This window comes from Sus scrofa, chromosome 14 (genome assembly GCF_054392235.1).
Source record: "Sus scrofa isolate SSC_HxYL_T2T_F1_AM1 chromosome 14, Sscrofa_HxYL_maternal_Yorkshire_Landrace_v2.0, whole genome shotgun sequence".
In the NCBI taxonomy this organism is placed as follows: Eukaryota; Metazoa; Chordata; class Mammalia; order Artiodactyla; family Suidae; genus Sus; species Sus scrofa.
The window spans coordinates 42,449,525-42,473,043 of NC_139396.1; the positions used below are offsets into that span (position 1 = coordinate 42,449,525).

Below are 23,519 nucleotides of genomic sequence, written 5' to 3' on the forward strand. Positions count from 1 at the left end.
TAAAGACACTTCATGTTTAAAAATAACTCCTCTCATTTTACGTTTTTAAACCTCTGGGATGTAGCCATTTCTCACTGAAAGTCTGTAATATTTGGACATTTTCTCTTGATGTCCTATATTTTATTATTGCCTAGGTATGCGGGGCCGGGAGGGGGTCTTCAGAAGCTCTAAAAGCATTTGAATCCATCAGTTTCTTAAGATGCTAAGAAATGCTAAAGCACAAGGGCAGACAGACCCAAAGGAATACTTCTAAGGAACTTCAGTTTGATACAGAAAACAAAGCATTATTTTTATTTGAAGGATCCATTTTGTTATGTATTTTTTCACTTGAGCATATTTTCTATGAAATTAATATATTTTGCATACAAATTCAAAAATGGGACTCAATATTTAAATAATTGAAGTATAATTAGTCCTTTGAGAAAGTAAACATGATTTCTGGAGAAATTTTAAAAATACATGGGTTGTACTTACATGGATTGCACTATATAATCTATAAGCAAAATAGGCTGGTTTGTCACGAACACAGAGAACTAGGAAAAAGCAGACAAGAAGAAAGTTTGAGAGTGGAAGTACATATTTTCTTCAAAAATGTGAAAAACAATGAGAACACTTTTTTTTTTTTTCCCCTTACAGCTCAGGAAGGGTGATATTTTGTCAGTTCTGTGTGAGCTTCCTCAGTATGCATTGTATTAAAATGTTAGCATTTAGGATAGTGGCAAAACCAAAAATATAAAGCAACCGTGTTACAAGGATTCATTCAGATTTTCAGAGTCTGTCTCTGCCTCTTGGAAGCCTCTTAGATCCTTCTTACAGGAGCCTCGTGAAGTGATGTGTCCTTGTCATCTGAAGATCAGACACAGCCTCCAAGAGACCCGGGACCACCACTAATGCGGACGACGGTGGGGCTCAGCCTGACCCAGTTCTGTGTGATGTTCATCTTCCCAGACGAAATTTTCAGTTCCTATAGACACGTAAGTAGGTCCAAGGCCTCTGAAGGAAACTGTCAAGACTGAGGCCAGTCTGGCAGGGTCAGAAGTCATCTGACCAAACCCAGGGCCCCAGAACAGCATGAGCCCAGACCACAGCTGATGATGGGTCAGGGGCACTTGTGGATGTTCATTCATGTTTATGAGTCGGTACATAAATCAATAAGTTAATAAGGAAGGTACTCGAGGCTGTAGCTCCCAGACTTCAGTCCTCAGGGCAGTGATTCCCTGCAGCTCAAGTGGTTACTGCAGGCTGTGGGGCTGAGGTTACCTGTAAAGCCAGCCCCACAGGCACTGTGATGCCCAAGTGTCAATGCCTTCAGGACGCGGATTTGCCTTGTTTGGGTTGTTTTCTCTGTTCCACTTGCAGAGCCCAAATCAATAACCCCTAAAGCAGGTGCTCGGTGAATATCTACTGAATGAATGAATAGGTCCCAGTGTTTGCTGGTTTTTCCTAGGCTGCCGCTCCAGTGTTTGTGGCTGTGGTCTGCATGGAAGGGACCGTGTTGAGTCAGATGATGTGGTTTCTTATCCTAACTTCACTGCTAATTACTTGACAGCCCCAGAGCTGTCACATAACCTCAGGCCTTGTTTGTAAAATGAGTTTGGATGTGATATATAATTTAATGTCTCAACATTGAATTATATTGAGAATTTGCTGAAATACATGTATCTTATACTCAGAAGAATACACAGACAAATATTCCTATTCTGAATGTTATTTTAGGGAGTTCATAGAACTCACCAAACTCTTTTTATGGAACCCAAGGTTCGAGCCCTTTCAGAAGCTAAACCCCAAAGAGTCTCTCATCACTCAACCTGTGCCCACGTCTGTGCTGTTCAAGGATGGAATATCGCAGTGTTCATTTGGTCAAAAATATCTAAGTGATTCCTTGATGTGGATGAAGGGAAGCTGCCTGGGGGTTCTTTACAAGGAGCAATGCAAAGTGTGCTATAAGGTTACAGGGCAGCACAAGGGCAGAGCAAGATGGTGGAACAGTCATTTTTTCCCTAAAGATAATATCCACTTATTAACAGCAAGCACTTTAAGGATTTGTTCCTTTATCTATTTTTTTTAGTGGAATATCATTGAGTTACAATGTTGTATCAGTTTCAGGTATACAGCAAAATGGTTCAATTATACATACATAAATATCTATTCTTTTTCAGATTCTTTTCCCTTATAGGTTGTTATAACATATCGAGTCTAGTTCCCTGAGCTATATAGTGGTCCTTGTTGGTTATGTTTTATAGCCAGTGGTATGTATATATTGTAAGAGTAGTTTTTACAGATAAAACCAATAAAACCACTGCCACTGTCTTTCCCACTATGCAGGTAGCTTTTCTGACTTAGGAGGGGGAGGAAGTATGCCTTGCTCACAATCTCCTGCTGAAATCACTCCTAAGTGACAACTCTGTAAATCATTTTTATGGTAGGACTTACACCTATAGGCAAATTTATTAGAAATGCTGACCCCAAACTCTCTTCCCCTTGGAGAAAAGGAAGCCATATTGCTAGCATTTATCTGCTCTTTACAAAGGAATGAAAGTTAGTATACATAACATGATTATCAAGGTGTGAGATCCTAGTTCCCTGAGAATTCAGGGTTTCCTAATGTGAATGCTGAATCAGCCATAAGGAAGGGCATTAGTTCATGGAAGGTACCAGCTTGCTAGTTTGATTCATTGTATCAGTAGCTGATGTATTTTTCCTCCTCAGAGTTAACATCCTTTGTAAATAATTAAAATCAGGGGAAGTGACTCAATCAAGAGCTTACCCATGCATCTTTAATTCAGTCAGAGCTAATCAGCACTTATGGTGCCAAATAAATTCTTACTTACCAACTGCCACCAGCAGCTCTTGAAAGTAGCCATCATAACACTCATTAATGGCATCTACTATGTCTTGCCCAGAAATATTTTGAAATTCCTGGAAAACTTTAACAAATTGATATGATTCAAAGGAGATTTTATGAATATTATAAAATATTATTAAAATAGCAATATTGATTTGCTTGCCTGTACACATTGTAGATAAATAAAGTATAGGTGTGGGGGTTGAGTTGGAGTAGGCCATCTTTCAAACATTCTTATAGACTTTGATGTGTTATATATTGTAGAAAAAAAAAACAAAAAAAGTATTAAAAAAAATAAGGGAGACAGGAAGGTAAAGCAGTTTGGGGAAAGTCACACAAAACACCTTTAAGACCAGTAAGGTGGCTTTACCTAAGTCATGACTTCGGTAATAATGACCTTGGCCCCTTACGGACTCACCAAACCGTGTTCAGCACATACTTTTCAAGACAACATATGATGCACCTAACAGGAAATAGCTAGTATATGTACGTTCCATCAAACATAGAGATGGTTTTAAAAGGTTCACTATTGAAAGGTTAAATAAATTGATTTACAGGAAAAATAAAATTATAGGGAAAGTTCATTCTTTAGCAATGTGGTTAGATGAGGCAAGTCTGTATAAACATAATTCAAAATAAGTACCTTTGGAATAACTGGCTTTCCTCTATTTGCATAGACACACCCTTCCCATTTAGGTTCTTGTTTTCGTTCTATAATCAGGGGATAGGGAAAGGGAGCGAGGCAGTTACCCAGCCAGAGCTGCTGGTAGCTCTTGTTGCACAGGATCATTTGTAAAAGTGTTTTATGCTCTCCTGTCCTCTGCTGGCAGGCCTCCCACAGCACCTGGAATACCGCACAGCTGCCAGGTGGCACCACAGTTCTGGGCCACCTCATCAAGTCCCACAGTCACCCCAGGGCTGGTTTTATTTACCATCGCATCCTGGGCGGCCATGGCGGGGTCTGTGTATCCTTCCTCTCTGGTTCCCTGTAGAAGAAGCATAGATTCTGACTGTAAATGTTCCTTTTTGTTTGTTGTGTTTGGCTGTGCCCGCAGCATGCGGAAGCTCCCAGGGCAGGGATTGAACTCATGGCACAGCAGTCACAGTGGTGGATCCTTAACCCACTGAGCCACAGGGAAACCCTGTAGATGTTTTTAATTGATGGTGCACAAAAGATAATTGGGACACAGATTTTTGAACCGCCAAATACATGGGTGATTCCTAAGAAAGTTCTATCATTTTTTGGAGTTAGTCTATATTTTTTGAATACTTTTTGACATGCAGGTCTTTTTAAAGATATAGGTACTTTATTATTATTATTATTATTATTATTATTATTGTCTTTTGTCTTTTTAGGGCTGCACCCATGACATATGGAAGTTTCCAGGCTAGGGGGCAAATCGGACCTGTAGCTTCTGGCCTATACCACAGCTACAGCAATGCAGGATCCAAGCCGCATCTGCAACCTATACCACAGCTCACAGCAAAGCCAGATCCTTAACTCACTGAGCAAGTCTAGGTATCAAACCCATGTCCTCATGGATACTAGTTGTGTTTGTTAACCACTGAGTCACAATGGCAACTCCAAAAAATGCAGGTACTTTTATTTTTCCTTTGCCACCTGGGTACTCTTTCAAAGGGGTTGACACATTTTTTACTTTTCTAACTCCCTGTCCAGTATCTTCTCCTGCATCAAAAGCATCCACTGCCTGACAGGTAATAGAGATGGGATTTTAATATTGTTGGAGAGAAAATGCAGAGAGAAAGTGTGAGTTCAGATGTGATCTCTGACTTGTCACATTCCATACATACAATAGGAAAATAAGCAATCATGAAGTCCAGATTTTGTGGACTGAAGATATTTTGTAAATTTCATTCCTGCCTCTTTATCATATAAAGAAAGAACAGGCATGGACAAATTGGCCTAAGAGGTGACCCCTCTCACAGGAGGGGAGGAGGGCTTACCAGTGCAGGACCCTACAAGAGGAGAGAAAAAGGAGAGATATGATCAGAGTTTATTTAACCTTTCCTTTGGGTCATGAGGTGGAAAAGTGCCTTTAAAAAAAAAAAAAAAAAAAAAAAAACAACTTGGCTTGAAAGGGCACTGAGAGTACAGTGGCTTCTGCTCCTATTGTCTTTTCAGACTCTGGAAATGAGCTCAGTGGCGCAGCAGGACTCAGAAGAGGGAACGCCTGAATCTATCTCAACCCCCAGTCTCTCATGTGCTCCTATTGGAGGAAGTGGCCTGCAGGCTGAGAAGCCGGCCAGAAGCCTGGCAGTGGGCTGGTTTGTGATCACAGCAGGTGGAGCTAGCTGTCGGCCACCAGACAGACCATGTGGGCTGGAACGTGGGGGGCCAACTGGGTGTCAGGGAGATGCTTTGCCTCTAGCAAGAGCAAAGGTGAGACCAAACCACCATGAAAGGTTATTTGCGCAGATGAAAGTGAGACAGACAGAGGAATATAAAGGAGCCAGCTGCTCGCCTGGCAGCTGACACTAGAAATGCTCACCTCCCAGATACCCACACCTCACGTGCTCCATGCCCAGGATGCCATCCTCGGCCACTGTGAGCAAGGACACAGGACACATCTGGATGCTCAAGGACACTGTCACCAAGTGTCCAAGACAGCTTACCAGCCACACACACAACCTTTCACCAAGTGTACCCTGGAGAGGGGAGGGAAGGGCTGGAAGCTAACAGTGGACTCTTCAGCTGTATAACTGTACACGTGATTGAGTGTGTACTGCCCTTGACTGTTAAAGTATTGCATGGATTAAATTCACCATGTTAGAGTGAACACCAGGGTTATCCCCTTGATAGCCCAAAGCTGGAGGCACTCCTGTCATTTTCAGTACCAGGGCTGGCCTGAGCCCAAGTGAAGTCTGTCTTGCCCTGCTGCTGACACAGCCCCTAGCTGCCTGCTGTTTCTACCTCATCTCTCTATGGTCTTTTCTCACTGTGGCATCTAGTGTGAGTATGTGAAAGCATAAGATCAATCATTCCTTTGCTCAAAGCCCAGTGATGAACTCCTCCCCAGTTCATGCAGAGTAAAAGCCAAGTCCTTGTGTTGGCGGCAGACGTGACATCATTTCCCCTCCTGCTCCCTTTCTGCCCTCATCCACCCCACGCAGCTCATTTCTTTACCTTGTTCAGACAGCACACAGCCTCATTGTTCTGTGTACCCGGCAGCTGCCCTCTGGCCTTAGGTCTCTAGCTCTTCTCTTGGCTTGGGAGACCCTGCCATAGCCGTGCTCCAGTCTCATCTTCTCAGCGGGATTTTCCCTGGTCCACCTACGTGTAGTGTAACCTGCCCAGGACGCCCAGCCCATAGACTCCTGGCCACCGAGACCCCCTGCATCCTCCATCACCCAACACTCTGTTAGTGCGCTTAGGTACTAGATTGCTCCTGAATTGTCTGTGGTCCCCCATAGAATGCTTGCTTCTGAAGACTGAGGTCTTTGTCTTGTTAACTCCCAATCATCTACAATCGTCCTTGGCACGTGGTAGGCCTTTGATAAATACTCATTGAATCAATACTAAGTGAAGGAAGGAAATTAAATAAATACATTTTAATTCTCTAGGATTTAAACATTAATAGAAATGGGAAGATTTTCTGGATCATTGAAGTGTTTTAGTGATTTCCCATCAAACTGTGTAGCTAATGTAAACACCTACTCCTGCAAGGTTTGGAATTGTCTGCAGTTCTGCGTGTCTGAAAATTTTTTGAAAGATGAGATTTTTGGACATGTAACTCGGAATGGTGCCCATCTGTCTCCTTCTTTGTGCTATTAATTGCCAAAAGCACTTTAAGCAGACTGGTAGATTTAAAAATGTGAATCTGTTAAAGTGTGATTTAGCTTTTTCCACCGAGGTGATTTTGTCATAAAAAGCCTGAGATAGTAGCTGTTATGTGATGTAAATACCAGAGAAATGGCATAAGTGAGAATTGGGGTTGGGGGCAAAATAAACGTGTGAAAAGCAGACATTAAGGGAGTTAGCATGTAGCTGCAAGTATTTGGGGCAGACAAGTTGGCAGTGAAAGCCGGAGGCAGGGAGGCCCCAGGGACTCACGGGGAGTGAGAAGGAGACTTCTGAGTACCAGGGTGAGGACACTTCCTATCCCTTCTCCCTATGAAGACACTTGTCACCTGCAGTGTGATATGCACAGATGGATTAATTAATCTCTAGGCGCCTAATTTTTCATTATTTGACAGATGATTAGATCTCCTCTAAGTCTGGCTTAATAAAAGCACAGGAAGTGCTGCGAGCCAGTTTAATGATTGGCAGTAGTTTCCGAGAAGAGCGTGTTCTGGTTGAGTTGTTTTCTTATTAGAAACAGCCCTGTCGGAAAGTACTTTATAGATGAAGTAAAAGCTCCCCTTTCCCAGAATATATGATAGGAATTAAAACATTTCGCATGTTGGGCATACCTTAAACCTTCCAATAACCTCACCAAAAAAGAGGTGGGTCTGAATTTTCATGATGTCAACGGCTGAAAGCCATGGACAGTCTTTCCTTCGATTCTGATCATGAGAATGAAGAAGGAGGGGGAGGATGTGATTATAACTGAGAAGAATTTTAGAATGTGTGCTGGGGGGTGAGAGAAGAATGGGTTCACTTCCCTTAATTTACAGAGTAACTCTCTGTAATCTCAAGAAAGCAAAACGCTAAACCCAAGGACATTCAACTGACTTATAACAGAGCCAAGAGGAAAAGATACATAGATATACACTTGGTTGTTTTACACACCATATGTATGTATGTATCTGTTTATCTGTCTATCTATCTGTCTATCTATCATCTATCTATCCATCATCTATCTACCTCTCTATCAGCTATCTATCCATCCATTTATCCATCTATCCATCTATCTATCCATCATCTATTTATCTATCTACCTATTTATCACCATCCGTCTATTTATCCATCCGTCTATTTATCCTTCTATCCATCTATCCATTGTCTATCTCTCCTCTACCTGTAGAGAAAAATTGGGGCAGAGAGAACAGTTATCCCACCTGGAGGTCAGAGGGACTTGGTCACATGGCAGAGCCCCCAGCTGTCTGGTTGGAACTCATCGACTCTGAATTTCCAGGCCCTGTAGGAGGGAATTCCACTTCCTTTTTATAAGCTGTCTAGACAGCTTCTCTGACTGGTACACCACACATCATGGTCAGTCAGGAAAGCTGATGGACTTTGTCATTTCCCTAATTCACTTTACTTGTTTTTTCAATCCTCTAAACTTACTGATCCAAACCCTAAGCTAGGAGTTCCAAAATGAAGAGCTGTTAATGTAGAAGTCAGAAGTAGTAGTCAGATTTCAAAATACTTAAAAATCTATGAGAAGTTATACATTTTACTCAGTGTTACATGAGACTCCTGATTTTGAAAAACTATTGCTAAAGGAGATTACACCAAGATATATCTTCTATAAATTTGTTACTTCCATTTAAGTAAAACATTCATTTTCCTTGACTTCTTATAAAATCTAGGTCTCTATTCATCATCATTTTTGATATTCTATTTTGAAAGTACAGTTTTACTGCCCTGAAAATTTCAAGGTTAAACTCACACACACACTTAAGTTCCAACTCTAGAAATTGAACTTAAGAAGTAATACTTGGAGTTCCAATTGGGGCTCGGTGGGTTAAGGACCCAATGATGTCTCTGTGAAGATGTAGGTTTATAGGTTTGATCCCTGGCCTCACTCAGTGGGTTAAGGATCCAGTGTTGCCATGGCTGTGGTGTAGGCTGGCAGCTGCAGCTCTGATTTAACCCCTAGCCTGGGAACTTCCATATGCTGCAGGTGCAGCCATTAAAAAAAAAAAAAGTAATACTTTATCCTGTGAAGTTATAATCCAAATTAGGTGAAATCCAGTGATAAAAGAAATTGTATATTATTTTAAAATATGTGTCTATAAGATAATATTATTATATGTACAAATATACATCATTATATTTACATTCTAAAAATAAAGGATTATTGTTTAATTTCAGGAAAAATTAACTACAATTGTAAGGTCGATAGCCCTATTACATGAAGGGAGAGTTTGTTCATCAATTATTTTCCCCTGGTGATTTATTTTCTCTTATGTTTAATTTCCAGACCTGTGTTTTTTTTTCCCCCTGAAATATAAGAGTATTTGCTCCATAAAAATACCCCAACACTGATTCTTTGGTGTTAGTTACTTTGGGGGGTTTGTAGCTCATCTTTTACAGAGGTGAGTCCTGACCACAGGAACTTTACCCAGTTGAGGTGGAAGTGGAGTGGGATCACTGGGGGAGGGGAGCAGTCATGGTTACCAGAGAGGTGTGCTGCGGTGCCTTTGCACTGTCTGCATGTTAGCCTCCCATGCAGCAGTGGTGAGATGTCGGACAAGCAGCAGAGCCTGTCTGAGCTTCGTGGGGAAGAAGCAGCCATTGGCCTCCCTAGGGGGCTGACCCCAGGTGGAGCCCAGCAGGTGTCCTGTTATTATGGGATGTGCTGGGGGTCAACCGTGGGAGAGAAAAGCCAAATTTGGAAGGAGAGGTTGGACTGTGACAGAGTCCTAATGGGATGCAAAATAGTTCTAATGAAGTACGTTTTTTGTCTTACTAAAAATCTTCCATTTTTCTTCAATAAATTGTAACAAATTTCCATTGGGATGGTACAAAGACAAAAATGTATTTGATATTAGGCTGTGTTTCATGGTTTAAAATGGGACTGTTGACTTTCTATTAGAGGCAGTACTAGTGCCAACATGAATTTCTGGCTGGAAAATTGTTTTAATTGACATTATGCAGCATCATGACTAGAGAACTGAAAGGTGATTACCCTCCTAATTTGAAAGTTTTAATTTATCTTATGACATTAAAATTAGAGAATATTCAATTGACATGTTGCCAAGTAAGATTATTTTTAATATTAATAATGATTATTAAAATCTTTTTTCCTATAATGACTTCAACTTCTGTTACAAATCTAAATAAGCTTATTTCTACAGCAGTTTACACAGAGGTCTCAAACTGAACTGCGTAAAACCAAACTATCTGCTTTCCACTGATGTTAAAACCCAGTGACTAGAAGCCTCAGAAAAGGGCTTGATTCCAGCTATGGGCAGGTTTATGAGCAATGCAGACACACCATGCTAATCCAGACTAAACCACATCAAACCCAAGTCAAAAATAAGGCAAATTCTTGGTTTTCTTTTTACAAATAGAAATCTGTAATTTTTAATTTTGTTTCCTATACCACTTGGCAGATGATGAACATGTGTCTGATTGACATGATCCATACAAACTCAAGGAGAAAATGGAATTAGAGAAATAAAGAGATGGTAAGAAGGAGAAACTAGGTTTTATTTTTAATAAGTCAGATTCTCCTAAGTCATAAGTCTTATACATTTGTCTGTGATTCTGACTGCTCACCTACAGTGTGGGGTCCTGGGTTCTTGGGGCCTTAGGTGATATTTTTCACGCTATTAATTGTAAGTATAATATTTTTACTCTGTTTACTCCGTCATACTGTATAATTATCTATGCACTTATCTATAACGTAATCATTTTACTTATAGGAGATGGTTTTGAGGGCAGAGATGTCTGTATATCCAACCCATGCTTCGACAATTTAGCTGGAATACAGTCATTGTTATTGTACAGAATTTACTGTTAAACTGGAGTTTTTCTGTCCTGTTTTTTGAAAATGAAACATCCCTATTTTTTCACAGTGCAAGATGGTGTGAATTTTGGAATTTCATACCTGGACCAAGTTCACAAGCATGTCTCTGAAGTGCCCTGAGGTCTCTGCGTAAATGTCCTCTTGAAGATCACGGCTGTATTCTGGGTAAGAGAATGACCACCTTGAGGGACAGTTTATTACAGAGCCACGTATAGAGAACCGTTCCAATAAGTTACTGCCACTTCCCCATCACAAGTAGAAAGTGTATTTCCTTACGCAAATAGTAAGCTTCTCGCATCTGGAAAATTTCTCCGTTTGTTCTTGAAGCTAATATATCAATGAGGCAGTTCTCATCAGTGCCTGCTCCCTAGACAGACAGAGCAAGAAGAACATCAGGGCATCTGTGTGGGATAACAGCAGATGTTATCTGTGTAGCCTCCCGGTGTTCTGAGAGGTGGCAGAGGGCATGAAGTGTGTTTGGGATAAAGGCAGCCCCATTCAGTCTGGCTCTGCTATTTACTAGTTGTTTGGCCCCAAAGGTAATATTATCTGAAAGTCTGTTCCTTCATGGAATAAAGCAGCATGGGCATTTCTAAATGATGGGGGAAAGATGTTTAAACCATACTCACAATGCAAATTTTTTTTTTTTTTCTGCCAGAATATCCATTCTTGGGCAAACTGAAATTTGATCTTGGGTCTCTAATCTGCCGAAGATCGTTCAGAGACCTCTCCCTGCCTCTGCCCGGATGTGGAATTTTGTACCATTTGCCTAAACATCTGGACAGGGTGCTTTCGTTGGTTTTCTTACAGTCATAGGCATGTAGTCTTCTCTGATGGTGATTTTTTAAAGACAACACATCTTTTTAAGAACGCTTCAGAAATCCTTACTATTCTATGAGACGTTGATAAAATAGAATGGTTTCATCTAAACAGTAAATTAAGACTCTCTCCTGATAGTTTTGCAAGAGGTAGGAGCTGACATAGGCAACTTTTTAGTTGATATTCCTATGACTTTTATACAGTGCCTATTCTAAGCTACAAATATGCTGGCCCAAATCCAGCTTCCCTACTTTTTTTCCCTTTCCTTTTTTCTCCTCACACATTGTTCCCAGACTGTGGTAATCTGGTCCTTGGCAGGCATCGTACTGGAATGGTTTTGGCAGCTCTGCAGGTGTTTAATATCAGCGTTTGGAAAGATGTGAAAAGCCATTTGTCCCCCATCCCTGGCAGCAAACCTCAAACAAATCTGGAGACCGTTTATCTCATGGAAAGGACTTTTCTATAAGAAAGAATTGTTCTAATCCTTCAGAGGTAAAATGTTGCTACATTTGAGCAATAGCATTTATAAAGAACTAGCTTGGGGTCACAAAAATAGACAAAGATGTCATCTGTATTTAGTCTCAGACTCAGTAATACTCTTTACTTGATGAGCCCAATGCATACAATAATTTAAAGAGAGTCACCCGTGTGTAATATTTCTCCTCATCTGTGAAGATGCCCTGGGGAGAGGAAACTCAAATAGCCCTGGAAATTTATTTACTCTTCCTTTAGGCAGCTTGGCACAGAGCTGGGTCAGGTGGCGCAGAACTGGGTCCGGGGGTCTGAGTTCACACAAGAACTGGATGATCCTGGGGCTGGACTCTGGAGCCCCCCTTTCCTGACACCCCTAACCCCACACTGCAGCATTTCCTTTGTCTCCTCTTTGCTCAGATGCCCCCTCCCTCCCCCATCACAGAGCAGGGCCTGCTCCAGCGAAACACTGGCTGCACCTGTTCAGGTACATTTCCATATCTGACCTCTACCTTCATGGCGTGCCAGAGCTCGTGAGCGTCGTACGAAGGCGGCGGGTACATGAGGCCAACCATGACATCTTTGAAGTGATCTGAAAGCTTCTCCTTCAGGTCACTGACCAGATCCTGTGGAGGGAAAAGCAAATCTTTTCATGACATTGCTTAGCAATTTTGCGAGAGAAATGGGATCATCACAGAAAGACGTCTAGTAGGATGTCCTTCTCTACGTCATTTCACATAATGACTGGTCTGGGTTGGGTCCACACTTGTATACATGGATGATGTGAGATGACAGATTTAAGGTTCTGAAAATGACCCATGTGCTCACATCTCTGCCTGAGACATCACCTGTATGGACTGTGGTCATATGAACACAGACCAATAACCCTTCCCCAGTCCCAGCATGACCCTCTCCTGAGTGAATTATAGAAATAAATACAAGTGGAAACCTGAAAGCATTTCAGCTGGGAATGCCTAGTTTTCCTGTATAGACTTAATAAAACATTAGTTTGGAAAGAAAATATGCATTTAAAAAAATGTCATCACTGTAGCAATGTCTTTTAGCAGAGTCCCTAGATACACTGATGCCAAAAAGTTCTTATAAATGTAATCAAGTAGTCTTAGAACTTTCTTCAAATAGTCACATTAACACATTTACTGAACATATAGGAAGTTAAATGCTTAAAAAGAAAAACAAGCAGGCTGGATTTTTGTCCATGAATACAGATATAAAAGCATCAAATTGATCATTTTAATTTGACTTTCACTTTACCTGTATTGAGGAGAGGTTTAAAAATATATATGCTAAATTTATTATTTGTAGTATTACAAAGATATCTGAAAGATGGTTAAAATTGACCATTTCTTCCTAAAGTGCATAGTGTATATTCAGTTTAATTTAAAAACATGCAATCTTTTAGTTCTGAGGTAGTTCAATAATATTCAAGATGGCATAATAACCTTTATGACAATAAAAACAAAATCATCATAATTTTCATTTTATTCAGCATAATCTGACAGCCTTTCCTATACTGTGGCTTTCCTTTTTTAGCAGATAGAAGCATTCACCCACAAGGTGATAATTGGTAACATGGAGAATCTATTGAATTTTTGCCAGGGTCAGTGCAGTTTGTTTAATGAGCAGTTAACAGGTGTCCGGAGTTGTGATCAGTGCTGGAGTACACATCAGACACATGAGGTCCCTTCATGGAGCTTGTGGTCTAGTTGGTTCCCTCGTCATTCACCAGTGATTCTTTCTAATCACTTTACCAAATGGTCCTAAAGTGCTGTTAGGAGGCAGGTGGTGGTACTGGACAAGCAGACGCGGACACAGGAGCTTGTGAGACTTTGCCTCACCCTCACACAAGCTCAGTACATCTTTCTGAAAGAAAGAAGGGGTGATTCAGTGGGTGTTTGTCTCCGCTGTTTCCTGGGCATGGTGCAGGAGCAGGAGGAAAACAACACAGGGTCCCTGTTTTGAAGCGATTCCACATCCCATAAGGCCAGACATCACCCAAGTAAGAGTGTACGCTAATGCTTTCAGGCTTTGATCTTCATTTTTCATATTGGAAGATCCTAAAGCAGTAGTTCAGGAGGTGCTAGAAATCCAGACAAGAGACCAGAATGGACTTACAGGATCGGGAGACATGTGACACAGGCAGAAGGACACATTGCATCGTGACTGGAGTTCAGAAGCCATTTGAGATGCCTAACTTTAGGTCAGCTTGGCTGGGGCCACATATTTGGATATTTGGGCAAACATTCTTCTAGATGTTGCTGTAAAGGGTTTTTTTTGTTTGTTTGTTTGTTTTTGTTGTTGTTCTTTCTAGGGCTACACCTGTGGCATATAGAGGTTCCCAGGCTAGGGGTCGAATTGGAGCTGAGGCCGCCAGCCTATGCCACAGCCACAGCAACATGGGATCCAAGCTGTGTCTGTGACCTACACCACAGCTCATGGAAATGCCAGGTCCTTAACCCACTGAACAAGGCCATGGATGGAACCTGCATCCTCGTGGACACTAGTCGGATTCGTTAACTGCTGAGCCATGATGAGAACTCTGATGATGAACATTTAAGTCAGCGGACTTTGAGTAGAGCAGTTTACCCTCTGCCACGTGGGTGAGCCGTGTTCCATCAGCTGAAGACTCTAGTAGAAAAGACTGACTTGCCCTCAGGAAATCTGCCAGCAGACAGCCTTTGGAACCACACTGCTAGCTTCTCTGAGTCTCTAGCCTGCCAGCCTCTGGTGTGGATTTGGACTTGCTGGTCAGTCTCTATGATCACATGAGCTAGTGCCACACAATCTTTCTCTAGAGAGCTACTGACATCCTTCCAGTGAGGAGGATGCTTAGCTGGAATAGCATGTGACTGAGATGTTTCCTTCAATACGACTTGCAATGTGCCCCTCTACACAATGAAATCAAATAAACAGAAAATCGATAAATACTAGAAACTATTAATGAAATCAAAACCAGATTTTCTAAAAAAGATGAGTAATATAATAAAATTATACCTACTCTAATAAGAAAAAAATACAGAAAATACAAAATAGCAATATTGGAAATGTAAGAGACATAATACAAACATAATTATTAAAGAGAAAAAGAATATTATGAATTCATTTAACCACTATATTTTGAAGTTTAGTTGAAACAGATCAATTCCTCGAGAGACACAAAATACCAAAATAAACTCAAGCAGAATTTCAAATCAAATCTAAATTTCCTTTTATTAATTTTTAAAATTGAATTTGCAATTAACCCACAATCTTTAATCTCTAGACTCAGGTGGAATCATTTGATGAAACTGATGGAACATTTAAGGTAGAAATGAAATCAACTCTACAGAAAATCTTGTAGAAAATAGGATATGAAAGAAGTCTTCTGTATTTTGCGACTAGTAGCGTCCTAACACCAAAATCAAAAAAACTTCCCAAGCAAAGAATATAGCACTTTGATGTCCCTTGTGAACACAGCTGCAAAAAAATAGGTATCAAATATTTATAAGTTAAATCCATCAAGAAGTAAAATATTTAGAAAGAATGGCACTAATGGAATTCCTGATGTGGCTCAGTGGTAACAAACCTGACGAGTATCCGTGAGAATGCCATTTTGATCTCTGGCCTCATTCAGTGGGTCGAGGATCTGGCATTGCTGTGAGCTCTGGTGTAGGTCATAGATACGGCTTGGATCTGGCATTGCTGTGGCTGTGGTGTAGTCCAGAAGCTGTAGCTCTAATTCAACCCGTAGCCTGGGAACTTTCGTATGCTGCAGGTGTGGCCCTAAAAAGACAAAAAAAAAAAAAAAAAAAAAAGTAGACTGGCACTAATGACCATGTAGGACTTACCCCAGGAACGCATGCAGTTTACACATGAACATTAGTCAACATAATTCCTCATTTTAGCCTCAGGGGAGAAGCTCCATGATGAGGCAAAAGTATTTGAGGAAGTTTAGCACATTAATGAAATTAAAATTCACCCTGAGGAAAGAATAAACAGGAGGGATTTTCCTCGAACTGATGGGAGGTGCTTAGCAAATGTCTGCTGCTCAGGTGATACTTGGGATGAAGACTCAATCCTAATACTGAGAGCAAGGCGAGGGTGACTTACCTTTACATAACATTGTGCTAGAGGCACACACCTAAACAGAAAGGCTAAATTCCAAATCTTCTAGAATAAAGTACAGGAGCAAATCTTTCAGTCTTATGTAGACAAAGAATTCTTAGATTGTGTTCAAAATATAAACCATAAATGAAAAAAAGGATGAATTTGACTTTATCAAAGTAAAAACTTCAGTCCTTCAGAAGAAACCACATGTTACTTCACATGTCTGACAGGAGACCATGCCCAGAGGTTTCAGTCTCTTAAAACTCAATTAAGAAGTCGACAAACAACCTGTTAAAAATATAGGCAAAGTTTGATGTGAACTTATATCTAACCAGAGAAAATATCCAGCTGGGCAATAAGCCCACAGAATGATGCTTGTCAACATTAGTCATTAGAGTAATGAGAATTAAGACCACAATGAGGTAACACTATGCATCCTCTTGAGTGGCTAAAAGTATCAATGCTGATAATACCAAATGTTGGCAAGGAGGTGGATCATTTGGAATTGTCATTACTACTGGCGAGAGTGTAACAGATTTCAACCACCTTAGAAAACACTTTTGTACTTTTTAATAAATACAAACTTGTACTTCAAAAAGACCCAACAAATCCACTCTGAAATATTAACTAACAAATTGAAAATTTATGAATACACAGGGCGTGAATGTTTATAGGAGCTTAATTCATGAAAGTCCTAAACTTCAAATGACCCAAATGTCCATCAACAGGTGAATGGATAGACCAATAGTGGTATATCCTTATGCTGGGTAATACTCAGCAATAATAAGAAAAAGAACTACTAATACGTAGGAGAATATATGGGAATCTTAAAAACACAGTGCTGAGAAAATGAATCCAGACACAAAGGATCACATGTTACATGGCCTCACTTATACAAAATTCTAGAAAATGACAAAGTTAATCTATAAAGACGGGAAGAAAGAAGCTCAGCAGTTGCTGTGCTCAGAACAGCAGGGGATGGCCTGCCAAGGGGTGGGGACAACATTGGGGTCTCAGGAACGCTCTGTCTTCAACACTGCTTGTAGTTACATGGCCATACGTTTGCAAAAACTCGTCAGGCTGAACTAAAGTGGGCGCACTTTATTTTATATAAATCGTTCCTCAAGGTTGTGGATTTAAAATTGTGTATTAAAAAGTTACTTTGGGAGTTCCCACCGTGGCGCAGCGGTTAACAAATCCGACTAGGAACCATGAGGTTGCGGGTTCGGTCCTTGCCCTTGCTCAGTGGGTGAACGATCTGGCGTTGCCGTGAGCTGTGGTGTAGGTTGCAGACGCAGTTCAGATCCCATGCTGCTGTGGCTCTGGCATAGGCTGGTGGCTACAGCTCTGATTCGACCCCTAGCCTGGGAACCTCCATATGCCACAGGAGTGGCTTAAGAAAACGCAAAAAGACAAAACAAACAAACAAACAAACAAACAAAAAACTTACTTTGGAATCAGTACAATACATCTTTTCTAAGTCTTCAATTTAGCTAACTCTTTCCAATAGATTTTTCATCTATGTATGTGTTATGGTCATCATTTGATTTAGTAGTTTCCAGCATTTTCCACACTTGCATACCCAAGGAGAGTTATTCACCTCATCATTGATACTGGTGCCATAAAGCAGTGATTCTGTCACCAACCCAGGGTGGGGCCACTGAGGGTGCTGGTTGAGAGGAAGCATTTGCCAAGTTACTGGGAGGAGTTTAATATAACATCCTATTGAGGAGTTCTCATTGTGGCTTAGTGATAATGAACCTAACTAGTATCCATGAGAATGCATGTTTGATGCTGGGTCTTGCTCAGTGGGTTAAGGATCTGGTGTTGCCATGAGTTATGGTATAGGTTGCAGATTTGGCTTGGATTCATATTGCTATGGCTGTGGTGTAGGCCAGCAGCTGCAGCTCTGATTCAACCCCTAGCCTGGGAACTTCCATATGCTGTGGGTTTGTCCCAAAAAAGACAAAAAAAAAATTTCATAAAAGAGAGATAATTTCAATAAAATGAGGTTCCTGGGAAGTGTAGGCGGGAGCTAAGTCTTGAAAGAGGAGGTGGGCTTTGGTCAGGCCAAAGGGGGGACCAAGTTGCAGGGGACCAAGGGATATATCTGAGGACACAGGAGACTCAGTGGATAGAGTCACTGAGGTGAGAGAGAAAGGAGCTGGCTCTGAAGACATGATGGGCTGAGGCTTTGATGCTCAGTTACCACAGGGTCCCTTCTCATTCAAAGAAAGGTCCCAATAGTGGACATTCAAGCAGGTCAGGTGGAAGGGGGGTGCTTGTGGTGACCAGTAACATTTGTTGAATGTTTTGACCTGTCGAAATGCGATGTCTGCCTTACAACAACCCCATGAATGGGAACAGTAACCAACCTACAGTGCAGAGGAGAAAAGAGGGAAAAAGGGTGGCCTGTCCTTAGGCAAAATGTTCATACAATCAACAGCAAGGACGGCACCTGGATTGGAAACCAAGCCCTGGCTTCTGCTTTCCTGTTTATGCGACACAGCCACAGGCAGCCTCAGGTGACCCACCAGCGAGGCAGTGGTCAGGGCATACAGAAGGTGAGGGCAGCATTTATGAGCATTTAAATCCAGAGAGGGGCACGAGGGTTTAAATGCAAATGGACTAATGGGATAGACATCATCTCAAGAGGAGAGGAGCGGGTACTCAGTAGCTGATGGAAAGGTTAGAATTATCATCTTCAGAGTCTTCTTCTGAGCCTCAGAGTGCTGGTTATTTCTTTTTCTTTTTTCTTTTTTTTTTAAATTTTAGACTAACATTTTTATTTAATACTTTCCGTAGTGTCATCTATTTTTTTTTTTTTGTCATCTTTTGTCTTTTTAGGGCCTCACCCATGGCATATGGAGGTTCCCAGGCTAGCTGTCTAATGGGAGCTGTAGCTGCTGGCCTACACCACAGCCACAGCAACGCAGGACCCAAGCCACCTCTTCAACCTACACCACAGTTCATAGCAATGCTGGATCCTTAACCCACTGAGCGAGGCCAGGGATGGAACACGCAACCTCATGGTTCCTAGTCAGATTCATTTCCACTGTGGCATGACGGGAACTCCAGTGTTGGTTATTTCTTGGCTCCATTGCTCAACCCTCACATTTATTACATTCACATTTATTACATTAGATTTAATGACCATGTGTATGCATTTATTCCCCGCACTCCCGACATGGACATTCTCACAAATGATCCTCAGTGTCACCTTGCTCCGGGACTGTGCTGAGTATCCACATGTGCAGAGAACAAAGTGGATATAATGTGTAAATAAACGTGTAAACAAGTAAGAGGATGAAGGAATAAATGTTGGAGAAGAAAGCCCTGTACTTAACAATTAAATGTAAAATATAAAAGTAAGGTTTGGGCGATGCAAATCTTTTAAATCTTCCATATCTTTGGGGTGCCTATATCTCCAAAGATATATTTATAACAGCATCTTCCGTCATCTTAATTCAGCTGTGACACCTGCGGCATCTACAGGGCGGACAGAAACCAGCACGGCCGCTAGATGGCGCGGGGCAGCTTTGCTCTCAGCTTAGGTGTGTGCGTGTTTTCACGTGAGCCCGCGCGTGTGCGCGCCTCTAACAAACTGTGTAAGGTATCTGCAAGAAGTTAGAGAATTTGGGGGAGAGACGGTACGGGGCGACCTCAGCCATCAGCACCCAGACCTGGAGGTGGCCGAGTGCTCAGGTCCTGGCCGAGGTAGGTGCTCTCCCCTCCGCTTCTGCTTCCCTGTCTGCTCAGTGAGAAGAGTAACAGCATCCGCCTCGTGGGGTTTTCCTAGGTGTAAAATATTTAGCTTAGGTCAGATTCCTAAAATATTTTCTGGCAGGTGCTAGGCAGTCAAAATATCGTTTACTATCCACCCCCACAACCGAATATTAGGTCATTGCTTCAGATTTAAAATGGCTGATGCTCCACTGTCTCCTCTCTGACCTCTTTCTGTCTCTCTTTCTCTTTCCCCACCCCAGAAGTTTGTCTGCATTACCGTATTTCTCACAATTTTTACAAGATCCAATTGTTGGTAAATACTGTGATCTCTAACTTACAAATACCCCCTGAAACTGATCATTTCCTCCCACTCTTCCTGCTGCAGCAACTGGCCTGCAGGCCATCATGTTCCTGAATTCAGTGCAATAGCCTCCAGGTGGGTCCCCCGACACACACCTGACAGGTGATCCTTCAGATGCCCTCTTTCCCACTCAAAACTCAGGAACCAATTACAGCTGCTTTTGTGCAGGTGAGCTCAGAATAAAGCAAACCTGCAGGTGTTTTATTTCACGCAGAGGTCAAAGGGCTTACGAGGTTTCCAAGGCACCTGCGGTGCTCTTGGTCTTGTCTCTACCCTCATCTCCTGTTCCCGACCCCACACCAGCCTCCGAGGGCTTCCACAGATCCAGAACAGCAGACCTGCCCCCGTGGGCCCTTGCTTCCCTCCCTGTTCCTTGTTCTCTTGCTGTTCACGTGGCTGCCCTTCCACCTTCTTCAGGGAAACTGCTGTTGTTACACTCTTTACACCTGCTGCCTCAACGTTCCTGGATTTCTCACCAGCCTTCGTCTTTTTCCCCAAAGCACTATTCCCTTCTAATATGACCCATTTCACTAGTTTGTATCTGTCTCACAGGTAGAACATGAGCTCCGCCATGGCAAGGCTTTATCTGCTTTACTCATGACTGTTTCGCCAATGACTCTTTCGCCAGTTGATAGCGTTGTGCCTGCCTCGTAGTAGCACTGACAACATTGGTATAAAATAAGAACAAACGAGGTTTGCTTGTAATCCATCAGTTATTTGTTTGGAGTCATTCTTGGCTGTTCAAAGACAAATAGTACAGGCCCTTGTCCTCAAGCAACTTTATTTCAAGGAGGCGCAGGAACATGGGAGTTACAATGACCTTATGTGTGGAGAGCTGTGGTGGTGACCGCAGTGCATTTATCAAGACTTCAGAAGATGCAGCTTTCATGGGGAAGATTAATATTGAGGAATATGTTTAAATAGCTCTACTTTATAAGTTCAAAGGGAAGCCTTTAAATAGGTTCTCTAATTAGAGTCATGAATTCCCTCCAGGGGGATAGGAATAGCTTTGCAGATGCACCTTTGGAAAGTGACACCCCCACCCCCATCCCAGCCTGACTGCCTCTGCTTGCTTATTTACCAAGGATTCGACCTGAAGGGAGGCTGGGGGGCCTCACAGCTTGGCCTTGCATTAGGGTAATGAGTCCTTGCACTTACAGCTGAGCTGCTCCAGCTGCTGGGAGTGCAGGGGGCCAGGCTGCAGCAGTCCTCACAGTGGCACTTTAAAAGTCACACTTCAGTTCCTTCTTCTTTCTTCCTCTCATCCTTCATCTAATTGTGTGAACTTCAGGGGCCCGAGACGCAGAAGGCTGATGAGCACTGTGCTCCTCTGGAAACGCTCAGGGAACAGCTTTATATGCTTTTAACTTATATACCTTTTCTTATTATCATAAAAATGATACTTTGTCTTTTAAACTCTCAGTGATGTAGACCCTTAAAAAGTGTAACTTAGAATTTGTCTTACTTCTACCTGCCCCAATATTCATTCTGTAAATACTTGGGCAATTTTATATTGTATAATAAAAACACTTGGGAGTTCCTGTCTTTGCGCAGTGGAGGCGAATCTGACTAGGAACCATGAGGTTGTGGGTTTAATCCCTGCCCTCGCTCAGTGGGTTAAGGATCCGGCGATGCCGTGAGTGTGGTGTAGGTCACAGACGTGGTTCAGATCCCACATTGTTGTAGCTCTGGTGTAGGCCAGTAGCAACAGCTCGGATTAGACCCCTAGCCTGGGAACCTCCATATGCCGCAAGTGCAGCCCTAAAGAGACAAAAAAGACAAATAAATAAATAAATAAATAAAAAACACTTGTGCTAGCTGCTTTGTCACTATGCAGTGGTAGGTAAATTTATGATTGATTATTTTTATTGAAATATAGTTGATTTATAATATTATGTTAGTTTCAACTATACAGCAAGGTGATTCAGTTATAGGTTCCTACAAGATAATATAGTTCTCTGTGCCATCCGTGTTGTTTTTCTATTTTATGTATAGTAGTATCTGTTAATCCCATACTCCTAATTTATCCCCTCCCCATTTCTCTTCCCCATTGGTTTGTTTTCTGTGAGTCTGTTTCTCTTTTCTGTATTAATTCATTTGTATTATTTTTTAGATTTCACATTTAAGTGGTATGATATTTGTCTTTGTCTTACTCCACTTAGTATGATAATCTGTAGGTCCATCCATGTTGCTGCAAATGGTATAGCTCATTCTTTTTATGGCTAAGTAATATTCCATTGTGTATATGTACCACATCTTCTTTATCCGTTCTTCGGTTGATGGACATTTAGGTTGTTTCCATGTCTTGGCTATTGTTAGTAGTACTGCTGTGAACATTGGGGTGCATGTATCTTTTTGAATTAGAATTTTCCCCTTTTCTGGATATATATCCAGGAGTGGTATTGCTGGATCATATGATAATTTAAAGGAACCTCCATACTGTTCTCCATAGTGGCTGCACCAGTTTACATTCTCAGCAGTATAAGAGGGCTCCCTTTTCTCCACAACTTCTCTAGCATTTAAATTGTTTGTGGACTTTTTAATGATGGCCATTCTGACTAGTGTGAGGTGGTACCTCATTGTAGTTTTGATTTGCATTTTCCTAATAATTAGTGATGTGGAGCATCTTTTCATGTAGATATTGGCCATCTGTATGTCTTTTTTTGAGAAATATCTCTTAAAATATTCTGCTCATTTTTTTACTGGAATTTTTATATATATATATATATATTTAGCTGTTTGTATCTTTTAGAGTTTAAGCCCTGGTTGGTCACATGGTTTGCAAATATTTTCTCTCATTCTGTGCATTGTCTTTTCATTTTGTTGATGGTTTCCTTTGCTGTGCAAAAGTTTGTCAGTTTGATTAGGTCCCATCTGTTTATTTTTGTTTATATTTCTTTGCCTTGGGAGACGGACCTAAGAAAATATTGCTAGGTTTTAGTCAGAGAATGTTTGTCCAGTGTTCTCTTCTAGGAGTTTTATGATGTCTTGTCTTTTTTATGTCTTCAAGCCATTTTGAATTTACTTTGTTTGCGGTGTGAGGGTGTGTTCTAGTTTCATTGACTTACATGCAGCTGTCCTGTTTTCCCAGCACCACTTGTTAAAGAGACTGTCTTTCCCATTTTAAATTCTTGCCTCCTTTGTTGAAGATTAATTGACCATAGGTGTCTGGGTTTACTTATGGGTTCTCTATTTGGTGCCATTGGTCTGTATGTCTGTTTTTGTGCTAGTACCACGCTGTCTTGATTACTGTGGCTTTGTAATATTGTCTGAAGTCTGGTAGGGTTATGCTTCCTGCTTTGTTCTTTTGTGGTTCTATATACATTTAAGATTATTTGTTCTACTTCTGTGAAAAATGTCATGGGTAATTTGATAGGGATCACATTGAATATGCAGATTGCTTTGGGTAATATGGCCATTTTAATTATGTTAATTCTTCCAAACCAGGAGTATGGGACATCTTTCCATTTCTTTGAAGTGTCTTTAGTTTCCTTTATCAATGTTTTACTGTTCTAACCCTGCAGGTCTTTCACCT

General features: G+C 41.3%; 2 protein-coding genes across 4 annotated transcripts in view; one reads left to right on the plus strand and one right to left on the minus strand.

Moving 5' to 3' along the window:
• Nucleotides 1-23,519, minus strand: part of ANXA10 (annexin A10) — a 66,197-nt gene that overhangs the window by 4,419 nt on the left and 38,259 nt on the right. Inside the window, exons 4-10 of one of the 3 annotated variants that reach the window (XM_003359068.4) lie at nucleotides 12,306-12,419; nucleotides 10,780-10,870; nucleotides 10,585-10,664; nucleotides 3,778-3,831; nucleotides 3,596-3,689; nucleotides 2,832-2,927; nucleotides 475-533 (exon numbers count right to left, since the gene is read on the minus strand). In XM_003359068.4, the coding sequence (XP_003359116.2) occupies nucleotides 475-533; nucleotides 2,832-2,927; nucleotides 3,596-3,689; nucleotides 3,778-3,831; nucleotides 10,585-10,664; nucleotides 10,780-10,870; nucleotides 12,306-12,419 (588 nt within the window). Of the gene's footprint in view, nucleotides 1-474; nucleotides 534-2,831; nucleotides 2,928-2,972; nucleotides 3,087-3,595; nucleotides 3,690-3,777; nucleotides 3,832-10,584; nucleotides 10,665-10,779; nucleotides 10,871-12,299; nucleotides 12,420-23,519 lie in introns of those variants that run through there. The other 2 variants (XM_084994718.1, XM_084994719.1) reach the window with 2 other exon arrangements.
• LOC110256686 (uncharacterized) overlaps nucleotides 13,917-23,519 on the plus strand; it is a 237,477-nt gene continuing 227,874 nt past the window's right edge. The window contains exons 1-2 of the mRNA XM_084997472.1: nucleotides 13,917-14,011; nucleotides 19,475-19,614. Coding sequence (XP_084853598.1) covers nucleotides 13,917-14,011; nucleotides 19,475-19,614 — 235 coding nt within the window. The remainder of the gene's footprint in view (nucleotides 14,012-19,474; nucleotides 19,615-23,519) is intronic.